General features: G+C 37.9%; 1 protein-coding gene across 1 annotated transcript; it reads right to left on the bottom strand.

Moving 5' to 3' along the window:
- Positions 1-1,428: 1,428 nt before the first annotated feature.
- dele1 (DAP3 binding cell death enhancer 1) lies at positions 1,429-10,634 on the bottom strand. The gene is made up of 12 exons (XM_037675852.1): positions 10,437-10,634; positions 8,717-8,834; positions 8,220-8,319; positions 6,698-6,842; positions 6,379-6,546; positions 6,197-6,270; positions 5,985-6,072; positions 5,712-5,854; positions 4,791-4,949; positions 4,004-4,096; positions 3,702-3,858; positions 1,429-2,195 (listed from the first exon to the last, which is right to left on the bottom strand). Exons 1-12 carry the CDS (start codon positions 10,465-10,467, stop codon positions 1,957-1,959), a joined length of 1,515 nt encoding a protein of 504 aa, XP_037531780.1. The 5' UTR covers positions 10,468-10,634; the 3' UTR covers positions 1,429-1,956.
- Between the last annotated feature and the right edge of the window lie 1,973 nt (positions 10,635-12,607).

Genomic DNA, 12,607 nt, shown 5'->3' with positions numbered 1-12,607 from the left:
AGACTTGGCGCTGAATAAACTGAACTGAATTAAATCTGATGAACCAGATTCTATAAAAACATTTATATTTAAATCTAAAAAAGTTAAGTCTGGTCTTCTGGACAAAAACAAACAAACAAACAAAAAAATGTAGGAACGTTTCATCTTTGAAATGAAACGTGACATTTACAGTGAAAACGCAGTGCAGTGCTGAATTATGTTGCCATGTTTGTTAAAGAAGCTAAAACTGAGTTGTTAAAGCTAAGAGGCAGAACACTAAAGATAAAAGAAGAAGGCAAAGTTAAAAGGTTAAAACTTCATCTAGAAACTAAAGGTGGCTAAAGGCATGCTAAAAGTTGCAAAATGCTGGCCAAAAGTAGCAAAGTGTTAGCTAAAACCTAAAAGTAGCAAAAGGGTAAAGAAGCAAAAGGTTAGCTAAAATTATCAAAAGGCTATCTAGAAGCTAAAAGTGGCAAAGGCTAGCAATTAAAAGTATAAAGCTTAAGGCAGCAAATGACTAGCTAAAAGAAGCAAAGGGGTAGCTAAAGGCAGCAACGGGTTAGCAAAAAACAAACTAAAAATAATAAGTAGCAAAAGTCCAGCTAAAATATTAAATGGTTGTCTAGAAGGTAAAAGTATCAAAAGTCTGGTTAAGAGTAGCACAAAACTAGCTTAAGGTAGAAAAGGATTAACTAAAAGTATCAAAAGGCTAAACAAAGTGTCAAACTCCAGCTAGAGACTATAAAGGCAGCAAGAGGCTAGTGAAAAGTAGCAAAAAAAAAAAAAAACACTAGCTAAGGACAGCAAAGGGTAAGATAAAACTAGCTAGCTAGAAGCTAAAAATAGCAAAAGACTAGCTAAAGTAGAACAGTAGCTAAAAACTAAATCTAAGACAAAAAAGAGACGATGAAGCAAAGTTCAGACAATATTTTTAAAGGAACTACAAAAATGCCAATGTTTTGATGCACAAGCTGCATATTATGTACTAATGTTTTCTGTAAGAATTTTGCAAAAGATGTGAAATTGTTTTTGACTATTCAAAAGGTAGTGTGTGATGTCACCTCAGCATTCTACGAGTGTAAATATCATAAAACTTAAAGTGTGACTAAACACTGCAACGTATAATGCTGGTTCAGACATGTAAACTCAAACCTGTTACAATTTAGAAAGATTTAGGGCTTTTCTCATGTTTCACTAAAATCCCAGTGATATCCAAAATATTTTTTTCCTTGCAGATTTATGAAAAAAAAAATTAACGGCTGTAAAATAAGACACTGGACAAAAAACTTAAACCGAACAGTAAAAAAGTGGCTCTTCAGTGCTTCAACACTGGCACCTTTTTATTAAATATAGAATGCAAGGAACCTCCACCACTTCATGCCCAGCAGATGAAGTCATTAGTCTGAGTGAGCTTCCACACAAATCACAGACACCGAGGAGAGTTGTTGGTTTATTCATTTTTAAAAATGCACGTTTAACAGTAACAGCCTCCTCACAATGCATCATATACCACATTAGCATGTCTGGCTAACAGGCTGGATAATAAAACATGTAGTGATTCTGAAATCGGCACTTTATCGGAAAACATTTGTGTATATTTGAAATAGCATCACAGCTGGTAGATGAGAAAACAGTAAAGGTGGTTCTTAGTTCTTTTAACTTGTGCTGACGGCAAGAAATGCAATAAAAGGCACAAATTTTATTTTTCCTACCTAACAAAGATCTGATAAATAAAATAATGCTACCTTTAAAGTAAAAAAACTGAAAGCTCCCTCTTTGGCTTTTTGCTAAACCTCTTTCTTACACATAAAAAAAAAACAATATTTCTGGTCGGCACCTACATTTATAAAAGCTATTGACACTTTTCCAGGCTTCACATTATGTACACACTAAACAAACTGACCTGCTCCTTTCAGTAAAACAACACTGACTCTTTCAGATACGTTCCTTGTACAAGTACTTTAGCTCGTACTGGATTTATCCGATCCCTACAGTCCACTGGCAGGGTCCGCTCTCAGTGCTGGGTGGATGGAGGTGAAGAGGTGTAGAGAACGACAAGTTCCCGGTGCTCCAGGAGTGAGGAAGAAGAGGAGTAGCAGGGTGACTGACAGAGGATGATGAGGCGTGAGTGGCCAGAGAGGAAAGTGGCTGCTGGAGGAGAGTTTCTGCCACAGACAAGCACGGAGCTGAACGGATGGAGCGCAGCACTGCGTCTTCTGTTACAAAGTGACAGGAAACAGAATTAAAACATTACGGTTGCTCATTCAAATAACAAATAAACAAATTATAGGGAACTAGAGAAACTGCATTTCCTGCGAAAATGCAATGTGAATGCTTATTGCAGAAGAACTTGCTGAAAAACAGCTGAAATTAGCTAAAATAAACATTCTGAAATGTAGCTAAAATGGAAGAACAAGCCTAAATTAGCAGAAAAAAGCAGAAAGAATATATATTTGCTGAATTAGGTTTAAATAAGCAGAAATAGCACAAAAATTTTGAAATTAGCTAAAAAAAAGAAAAGAAAAAAAAAAAGCTGAAATAATCAAAAAGTATCTGAAAAGGCAAAAAGAAGCTTAAACTACCAGAAGGGGGTGGAAAAAACTGAACTGAGCTATTAAAAAAAAAAGTGGAATTAGCTGAAAAAGCTAAAATTAGCATCAGAAGAGCTAAATACTAGCTGCAAGAGCAGAAAAAAGCTGAAATTAGCATAAAGAAGTTAATTAGGCTGAAAGTAGCAGAAATTAACATGAAAACCTTGAATGTTTCTGAAAACAGCTAAAGTTTTCTAAAAAAAAATGCTACAGCTGAAAAGGCAGAACAAGCTTAAATTAGTAGAAAAAAGCAGAAAGAAGATGTTTGCCCAATTAGGCTTGAAGAAGCGGAAATGAGCACAAAGCAGTGGATATTATCTGAAAAAAGTTGAAATGAGCAAAAAACAAACAAACAAACAAAAAAAAACTGCTGAAAAGTACCGGTAGCTAAAAAAGCAGAAAGAAGTTCAAATTATCAGAAGGAGGTGGAGAGAGCACAATTTTGCGGAATTAGGCTGAAAAAAGTTGAAATGAGTGCAAAAAATGTGGAATTGGCCAAAAAAAGCTAAAATTTGCATAAAAACAGCTAAATAGTACATACGGTAACTGAAATAGCAGAAAATGCTGAAACTTGCAGAAATAAGTTGAAAGGAGAATAATTAGCTGAAATTAACAGAAATAAGTTAGAAAAAGCACAAAAATGTTGTAGTTAGCAGAAAGAATCTAAAAAGATCACAAAACAGCTGAAGAAACAGCTGAAATAAGCTGAAAAATGTTTAAATTTGCACAGCTGAAAGAAGCTGAACCAGAACAAAATGTGAAGGAGCAGTAAAAGGTTGTGAACAGATCTAAAGATGTGAAGGATGTAAAATGAGCTCAATTCATTTTCTATGAGGAAAAAATGGCTGAAAAGACTAAATATTTCAAAAAGCAAAAGTTGCACCAATACCAAAAGTCGTAGCACCCTTCTCCTGAACAAGCCGAGCATTTTGATTTATGATTTGTTGAAACAACACAAAAATTGTAGAACGAGAAAAACGCCGAACAACGCACGAAAGAAAGATGGATCACAACGGAGTTAAGCGTTCACACAATTCATTCAACCTTTATTTAGACGGGTTAATCCCACTGAGCCTCGGGACTCATTTACAAGAGAGACCTGAAGTAGAATGCGTGCGTGGACTTCCTCACCCTTACTGTACGTGTCAGGAGGTGTCACTAAGCTCTTTGCTCGCTTGTTTCCCGCTTGTGCTGCTTTTTTGTAAAACTCAACAGCTGTCCTCAAATTCTGCTGCACACCAAAGCCGCTTTCATAACACTGACCCAAAAAGAACAGGGCGGTGTCATCCTGAGCACACAAACAAACAAACAAACACACACAGTGATTGAGTGTTCAACCGTCTCTGCAAAGACTAAAAGGTAAATTCACCTGAAATAGCCTCGTTTCTGAGAAAACACATCAATGTCTTAGAAAGCTCTGGAAGAGGACTCACTCCGCTCTCTGCTGCCATCCTCAGGTACTCCACAGACTTGCAGCCATATCGTTTTGGATCTCGAGAGTACAAGGAAGCCAGGCAAACCTGAGCCTGAACAGGAGAAATAAAATGTTTTAATTTAACCAGAGAGCGATATGTCAGATTAAAACCATGGATTCTTAGGGGGGAAATAAAAACGAGTAAAGGGCTTACAGAACAAACCAATCCAGGTGTAATGTTTTCAATTTGAACACTCCTAAATGACAAAAAAATATATTTTATTTGCAAGCTATGTTGATGTTTTAGTCATCTTGGCACAATTAATTAGATACTATAGTTTTATTTAGGAGCTTCTTCGTATAAGCCAGTATTGGTTGATCCAAGAATCCAAGAGGACACACAAAAAAAAAATCAGTTTGTTTTGTTGCTTACTTTTTATTTAACTTAAAATTTTTAACTGTGGTTGAAAGTTGGGGCTTTTGACATGCTAGGATTAGCACAAGAAGAGCAAAGGCGTTAGCTATATTACCAAACATTGTGTTTTAGTGAAGTGTCCAATCAGGCACAAAAAATGGCTCCTCGTTTTTTTTAATTATTGTCTGTGCTTCTTTAACTGTAAAAAGTACATACATATTTCTATAAAAGAACATACACAAACGACGTTTATACAAGAAATATAACAAAAGTATTTTTAAAAGTAATGAGGAAGTGATCAAGTATTTTTAATTAGTTTGGATAAATATGCACTAGAGATATAAAAGGTGTCCTGAAAAGCTTTGCACATTTAAAGGATAATGTTTTGTACCTTGGTGAGGCCAGCTCTGGAAGCTTCTTCTAGTAAGTTAATAGCAGTGTTCAACTCCTCCACACTCTGCTGCCCCCTGCTGGTCAGAAGCAGCTTTGCAGAGCGATACTGAGCTTGTTTGTGGCCACCTGCTGCTGCCTGCCTGTAGTAATACAGAGCCTTGGAGAGAAAATAAAGGGGCTATTGAAATATTAACATTAAAAACAAATAGTAAAACTTTTGAGCATTATTTGTACATTCATATAAGGTCAAGTGTTCACAGAAACCTTTTTTTTTTAAAGAGTAATGTGTCAGAGATCTTCCAAAACCTGATTCTGAGTTTCCATCACTCAGCGTAACATAGGAAAAGATAAACTCAGTCTTCTGGTAAGATCTTATGTAACAAGTACAGACTTAACAGTGTTTCTGCAAACTTCTTTATACTTAAAGACATAAAAGCAATGGGTTTGATGATGATGACTGAAACCAAAACTCCTACAAACCAACCAAGTAACGCATTTTAAGGAGTGATGACTCTACTAAATGCTCAGAATATTTCATGTTTACTTCTCCAAATAGGGAGAAGCTTGTTAAATGTTTCCTAATAAGGAAATAAAAACCTAAACTGACGTATGCCGGTGTAGTTTCACCTTTAGTGAATTAATATTTAATTTTCCAAAAATGCAGAATCACTTTTAGAAAAAAAATGTAGCTATTGACACCATGGAAAGAAGGAAGTGTTCATGACTTGCACAACCACTACATTTACTAAACTTAATGCTATCTTAACAGAATGAGATGTATTTTGTACAAAAAATTAAATAAATAAATAAAAATATGCTTTCTTTTTATATAAATTCTTGTCCTGCAGTCACCGGCAGATCATATTCACATATAGGTTAGTCAAAGTTATCTAATATACAAAACTTCTAAAAATGTTACCTTTGTTTTGTTCTTTCTGACCCCTCTTCCGTTCTCGTAGCACACACCTGTGTTAAACTGTGCCTTACTGTAGCCATGCTGAGCTGCAGCCAGAAAGCAGCTGAAAGCTTCCTCATATTTCTCACTCTTGGCACTTTCTAAACCTGATGGATAACCATGAGGGAAAAAAAAAAACAGGTTAAAACCACTAAAAACATAATTAAATCATGGCACAAAATGCATAAAGGTCTGCAAACTGTAATGTGTCTGTGACATACTCAGGTAAATCCTTACCTATGATGTTAAGGATAACAGGAACGCTGCTGTCTCCAACATGTCCGAGGTGAAGAGCTGCTTCAGCCAACCTTACTTCTGATGCTTCCTAGAACCACAAGAGTGGACAAGAATATGACATTAGAAAAAGATGTAAACTATGTCCAGTATGCATGTGGTTTAAATAAAAAAAAAGAGGAGAATTTAAACAAAAAAATAAATCACACTTTCACCTTATCTTTCTTCTCTGTGGTGTTTGGGTTGGCATCATTCTGCAGAGGACAGGGCTCGAAAAAAGGGGATTCTTCTATGTGGGACATGAAATATGTTACACTCCAGCAAATACTGAGTTAAAATAAAATAAAAAAGACAATATTTTGAAAAGTATTTGAGCACAGTGAGACACAAGACAAACCTTCTTCGTAGTAAAGCTCCCCCTGGTGGTCAGAGATGAAACTGTCAGAAGTTAGACGCTCGCTGCTGCAGCTGCTTTGAGATGGAGACTGATCCTGGTTCTGACTCTTTGGCACGGTCTGCAGGCACAACACGTTTCTTCTTTTGGGCAGGACATCACGCCTCGATACTGCAGACAACACACAGAAGCAACACAACAGTGTCAAGATTCTAATCACTAATTGTGCAAAACTATTATTTGCTTTGAGTTTCAATTGATAAAATGAATGTGGTTCAGTTCCTATTGGTGCATGATGGGTGACGGTACCAGAAGGGCTTACATATTTCCAGCAGGATCCGAAATCCACACTTCTGCACAGCTAAGGGTGCTGTCAGGGTTCCAGGACTGGGATTCAGCTCAGAACCCGAGGATAACGTGGAATGGACCCTTCTGCAGACCTGCATGAACAGCACCGCAACCGCTCCCTGTGGAGATACAGAAACACAATTATCACAAGACAGTCCCGCATGTCACTCCCTGGAAGGACTCTCTTCACATCAGTAATGTTCAAATGTGCCACAATGCGAGAACAAAACTCTGAGGTTTTAGTACAAATAACACTTTGCATTTAAAAAGGGCGAATTTAACATTCTTTGTGTTTTTAAAACGCACATCATGCATTGAAATCTGGCTTTGAAGTAACTGGATAAAACTGATATATCAAGTAGCTTTAGGGTAAAATAACAACCTGCAGAAAAGAACAGCTGGGCCCGACTCTTGACTCTCACAAGCTGTCAGGTTTTAAGGTGTTTATTGTGATCACAGTTAATTCTGAATGTTGATGTCATAAAAAGCTGAACTATTTAGTAGGGATGCACAACATTATCGGCATGGTATCGATCGATATTTGTGTTAAAATTCAATATCGGACACCGGCCACTCCATCAAAATAACTCACCGATATAAAAAGGCGCTGTTTTTGTGTGACAAGGACGCCTGCAGCAGCAGCACAACCTGATGACGTCACGCACGCCTACCTGATCTGATGACGGCAGAGAGGAAGAAGTCAAAATGTCGGTGGTGTGAAAGTTTTGTTTTTTGTTGAGGATGTCGGATTCTGAAGATTTCTGGACTACGTTGAGCCTCGCTACATCGTCCCCACTCAGAGATGTTTTTCCGATGTAGCCTTACCCGAGTTACAAGCCATCATTTCTGACGTCATTGAGAAGCTAATAGCCGATAGCACAACTTGGGTGAGTTTTACCACAGACATTTGGACGTCGTGTTAGCCCCGTTAGCATGATTAGTTTTACGGCACAACGGATAGATAAAAACTTTGAACTTAAAAAGGCTGTCCTTTATGCACAGGAGTGCAGAGGATCTGCAGCTAAGAACCTGGAACAAGCCTCCACAGGTGAGACAGCATCGCAGGTGACTAATGCTAATAAATAACATTTAACACTTTTCATTTAATATAAGTCAAAGTGCTATACATATCATAAGGCTGTTATTGAATATATGTCACCAGCTCTTACAGCTGTTACACAATTTTTGTAGTGAGTAAGTCTAAATAAGAGGGCTATGTTCTGACAAAGGAAATTATAAAAAAATATTGCTATCGGTTACCGGCCCAATAAGTTTGAACATATCGGATATTGGTCATAAATCCAATATTGTGCATCCCAGCCCTAAGTGTTGAGTTTACCAAGTTGTTCCTAAATGTCAGGCCTTTGACAACTGTGTTAAAAATAAACTGCAAGAAAAAAATGTAATTATCTTATGACATCTAAAAGATTATCCTGGACATGAAGATGAATAAATCTTTGGTTACATATTTTGAAAATGCAACAACTAAAACCTACCCATCTCACAGCATCCAGAGCTGTGTAATGTGGAAGCTCAGTAAACCCAAACTGAAAAGTCCTCTGCTTGTTCCTCCTCTCCCCATCATCCTCCTGAGACCTGCAATAAAAACAGCACCAAGAAGTCTAAAAATTAATCATCGTTTTTACATTTCTAGTCAACTGCAATGTCAGGAACAGCCAGATGGGTTTGCTTCTGTTCATCACGCACGCACACACACTGCAGATGCTGCTGGATGATGCAAGCAGCTGAAAATCAGGCAAGGACAAATTGGGTTCAAAGAGAGGGTAAAAGAACAAGCGAGGACAGCGAGGAGGTTCCTGTCTGAGAGTTAACCTTCATCTGAACGCTCGCTTTTCAAATCAAAAGATAGACAGCAGCTTCAGGAATAACAAAGAAAAGTTCAAAGTGTATTTCTTTCATCCGCTCTTTCTTCAGACCTTGGCAAAGTGAAAAAAAAAACAAACAAAAAAACGAACATAGGAGTTAAAAGTACCTGTTGTCAACGGGGTGTCGAGTCGAGGTGAGAGCAGCAGAGTTACTGATGACCTCGTCCTCCACATGGGGGTTCGGTGGCAATCGTAAAGAGTTGCTGCCATGAAATCGATGCAGAACTGAGAGATGGCAACAGTGTGTGTGTGGGGGGGGGGGGGGGGAGGTAATATCAAGTTAGTCATATTCATCCTCTCAGTATAGTTTATACCGAGACAGTTGAAATCCTCAAAACAACAAAATTTAGTCTAAAATTCAAAACTTTGAATCCAAACAAATACTGAAAACTTATCGTGACACATGAATACTCGCAGTTCTGCTGGTTGTTCTATGTACTAAATACCTGCTGTAGTTTAATTATGTAAACAGGGTTTCTCAAACTGTTTGGGTTCAGGGACCTCTTACAGGGGACAAAAAGTTTCAGGGATCACCTTATAACTCTCATGTTTATTAGATAATTTTCTTCAATTTGTGTCTTTAATTCAATGGAAATATCTGTGTAATATAAATACTTAAGACCTGTTCTTTAATAGCGATAAGTAGATGCAATTTCCTGCATTGTGGTGTATTTGAACTAGGGGTGCACCGATAAATCGGCCGGCCAATTTATCGGCTCCGATTTTCTTAATTTTGGGAAATCGGACGATACTTGCATGAGAAACCGATTTTACTGATTTTTTTAGTTTTAACAACAATTGTCTGAACTTCATTTATATTTCAGAGCACTACCTCATGGCCAGTTAAAAAAAAAAGTTTGTGTTGTTTCTAGGATATTGTTCAAGGGTGTGATTTTCAATAAAATAAGACTGGAAAATTGAAGGTGCATTGTGACTTTATAACACCTGACAGTGTCGCTTATAAAACTAAATTGGAATCGGCAGGTCAGACTTTTTAGAAATCGGTGATCGTGATCAGCCAGAAAACTGCAATCGGAGCACCCCTAATTTTAACAGGTTGTTAAACATCTACGTGCTTGTAATAAAAAAAAAATTATATATACATATATGTTTTAAAATTTTTGTTTACTTGTTGCATAAATATTTTACACCTGATTATTATTTTGAATGTATTTATATATTTGACATAATTCAGACGAGTGTCTGTGGTTGTTATTTAAATGTTTTTAACGCAGCAGAGAAGAGCAGCTCTCAAAAACACTTTTAATGATACACGGTAAGCAACACAGTCCTACTGAAAACCTTTGTATGTTTTAATTAAAAACTAACTGGCACAAATACTAACCCTAGGGATCACCCAGAACTGTCAACTTTATCAACAAAGCTCATTTTTCTACAGTAGTTTTACAACAGCTAATAAGAATATTAATAACTAAAATTGCCAGAAATCCAGCAGGTGTGCAAATGTGTCCTAGATTACTTTGTGCAGGTTTGCATTGTTTTAATGTAATGAAAGCGTGAGTCAGTCATTTACATAAGAGCTGGCTCACACATGACCTTCTAAGGTCGTTTAACAACCAAAACAGATTGAAGCAGGAAGTCAGGGCTCAGCTCAGTGACAGGACCATAATAAACAGTCCTCCCTGCTGACAGCTTGTCCACTCTACGGAAGTGCCCTTTAGCTAAGCGCAGTTAAGCTAACATCTACGCACGGCACAATAACCCTAAGACCGTTCAGACCTGAATTTAACAAAGACACAACATAGTTTAAAGTCAGGTTGATTTTTTTTTAAATGACTTTCTCTCCACACAATGTCATGGCCTCACCTCTTCCAAATAAACCTTGAACTCTCCACATGGTTCGTCCTCCGCGGTTGATTTAACTACAGCTTCCGCCGAAGATCCATCTTCTTAACATTCACAAACGAACCAGCAGCCGGTTCTTGGTGTTGGTTCCCTCAAAAGACTTGATGGCGAAGGTTACCGGTAATTACAATTTTGTCACGAGTTTTGTCGGAAGAAGCCCGAACCGGAAGTAGATAAGGTGACGCAACGGGGAAAGTGTCAAATTGTGTCATTTGGTTTTATGGCGCCCCCTGCTGGTGTTAGAGGAAAGCGCAGCCTCAGAAATAACCAGCGACGGGGAGTTTTTTCATTCAACCTTTATTTATACAGGGCAGGGCAGGCTAATGTCATTGAGCCACGAGAACTAATTTACAAGAGGGACCTGATCCAGCCAGAACATATCAAGTACAGACAACAATAACAGTAAACAATGACAACAATAAACTACAGTAAAAATGCAGTTAAAATAAGAGTATTGTATAAAACAACAAATCAAGGTGCTGTAAAACGGTGAAATATTAAACACAAGAACATATTTGCGTTGACTTTTCTATTGACATTATCATTATCATTAATGTTTGAAACCCCTTAAAGAAATCAAGGTGGACAACTTCAGTTCCAGTACTCCAGGTTACAGAGTAAGAAAAAGCCTTTTTTCTATGTCCAGTCTGCACTGAGGGAACAATGCAATTAATGAAGGCCTGAGGGCGCATGTTGTAACTGCACTGACGGCGTAATGTGTCAAACTCAAGGCCCAGGGGCCAAATGTGGACCTCGCTGACATTTTATCTGGCCCTCAAGATGATATGTGAAACATAAAATACTTCTATCTCTTGATTTTTTTTTTTTAGTAATCTTTGATTATGATATCAAAAGCACAACAGAGAACATCAAATGAGACCAATCAAACTTTTGCTGAGGAACCCGTGACCAAGAAATGATGTTGGGTATCTGATTTGAGTTAATGTCGTTTCTGAAATTGGCCCTTAGTTTGAAAAAGGTTTTAATTTTGGCTCCCTTTTGTAAGTGAGTTTGACACCCCTGGAGTAACATGTGAGAGGAGATATAAGAAGGTAGCAGCCCAAGGAAGGATTTATAGATGAAAATGAACCAGTGTGAGAGCCTATGTGAAGATAAAGATGACCAACTGACCAAGGAGTACAGGGTGCAGTGATTGGTACAGTAGTTACAACCAGGTATTAATCTTAACGCACCATGGTAGACAGCATCCAACATCTGCAAGAAGCTGGCAGGGGCATTCATGCAAATAATGTCACCATAGTTAATGGCCTGTATAGGAAAGTATCGGTTACAAGGAGTTTTCTGGCAGAAGATCTATTTCTGAAAAAGATACCCAGTTTTAATTTCAGTTTCTTTATCAAGTTTTCAATATTTGGTTTAAAAGAGATAAGTGCATTGAGCAAAATTCCCAAGTATTAATAAGAATCTATACAGTTTTTAAAGAAGTTATAAGTTTGGGGGAAGCAGAAACATCGTCCTCTCACACATTAGGCCAGAGCAAGCTTTAATGTCATTGCATAGTTTGCACAAATAATGGTAGATATAACAATACTGTATGACAGGGTAATGAGAGAGGAATTGTGGCGTTTCATGAGAAAACCTGAAGGGGCAGAGGATAATGTTAGACAGGACATGTATGAGGACAGCAGGACAGTGGTGAAATGCGCTGCAGTGACAGATAGCTTCAAGGTGGAGGTGGGAGTGCATCAAGGATCGTCACTGAGCCCCTTGTTGTTTGCTCTGGTGATGGACCGACTAACAGATGAGCTCAAGTAAAAATTCCTGTGGACTATGATGTTTGATGACGTTGTGATCTGTGGTGATGAGTACATGTGAATGGGAGGGAGTCCGGTGGAGCAGTGAGGCTACAAGGAGCAGAGGTCACAAAGGTGGAGGACTTCAAGGACTTTGGGTTCACTGTCCAGGAAAATGAGAAATGTGGTAAAGAGGTGCAAAAGAGATGGAGAAAAGTTTCAGAGGTGATTTTTGTCAAAAGAGTGGCAGCAAAGGTCAAATAAAGGGTTTTAAAGACAATTGTGAGACCAGCTATGTTGTATGGTCTGGAGACGGTGACATGGACAAAAAGACAGGAGAAAGAACTGGAAGTGGCAGAAATGAAGATGTTGAGGTTC

The sequence above is a fragment of the Nematolebias whitei genome, chromosome 4, assembly GCF_014905685.2.
Source record: "Nematolebias whitei isolate Nwh7 chromosome 4, NemWhi1, whole genome shotgun sequence".
NCBI classification, from domain to species: Eukaryota; Metazoa; Chordata; class Actinopteri; order Cyprinodontiformes; family Rivulidae; genus Nematolebias; species Nematolebias whitei.
Note: the sequence above shows the minus strand (reverse complement) of the source record. Positions and strands in the feature narration are given on the sequence as shown.

What these genes read in the sequence shown, in the direction of transcription:
- dele1 (XM_037675852.1), bottom strand. Translation starts at nt 10,467, where the DNA reads ATGTGGAGAGTTCAAGGTTTATTTGGAAGAG. An exon ending in CTCTGGATGCTGTGAGATGG is followed by an intron (nt 6,843 to 8,219) that starts GTAGGTTTTAGT and finishes GTATCTCCACAG; the next exon opens with GGAGCGGTTGCGGTGCTGTT. An exon ending in GGAGCTTTACTACGAAGAAG is followed by an intron (nt 6,271 to 6,378) that starts GTTTGTCTTGTG and finishes TGTCCCACATAG; the next exon opens with AAGAATCCCCTTTTTTCGAG.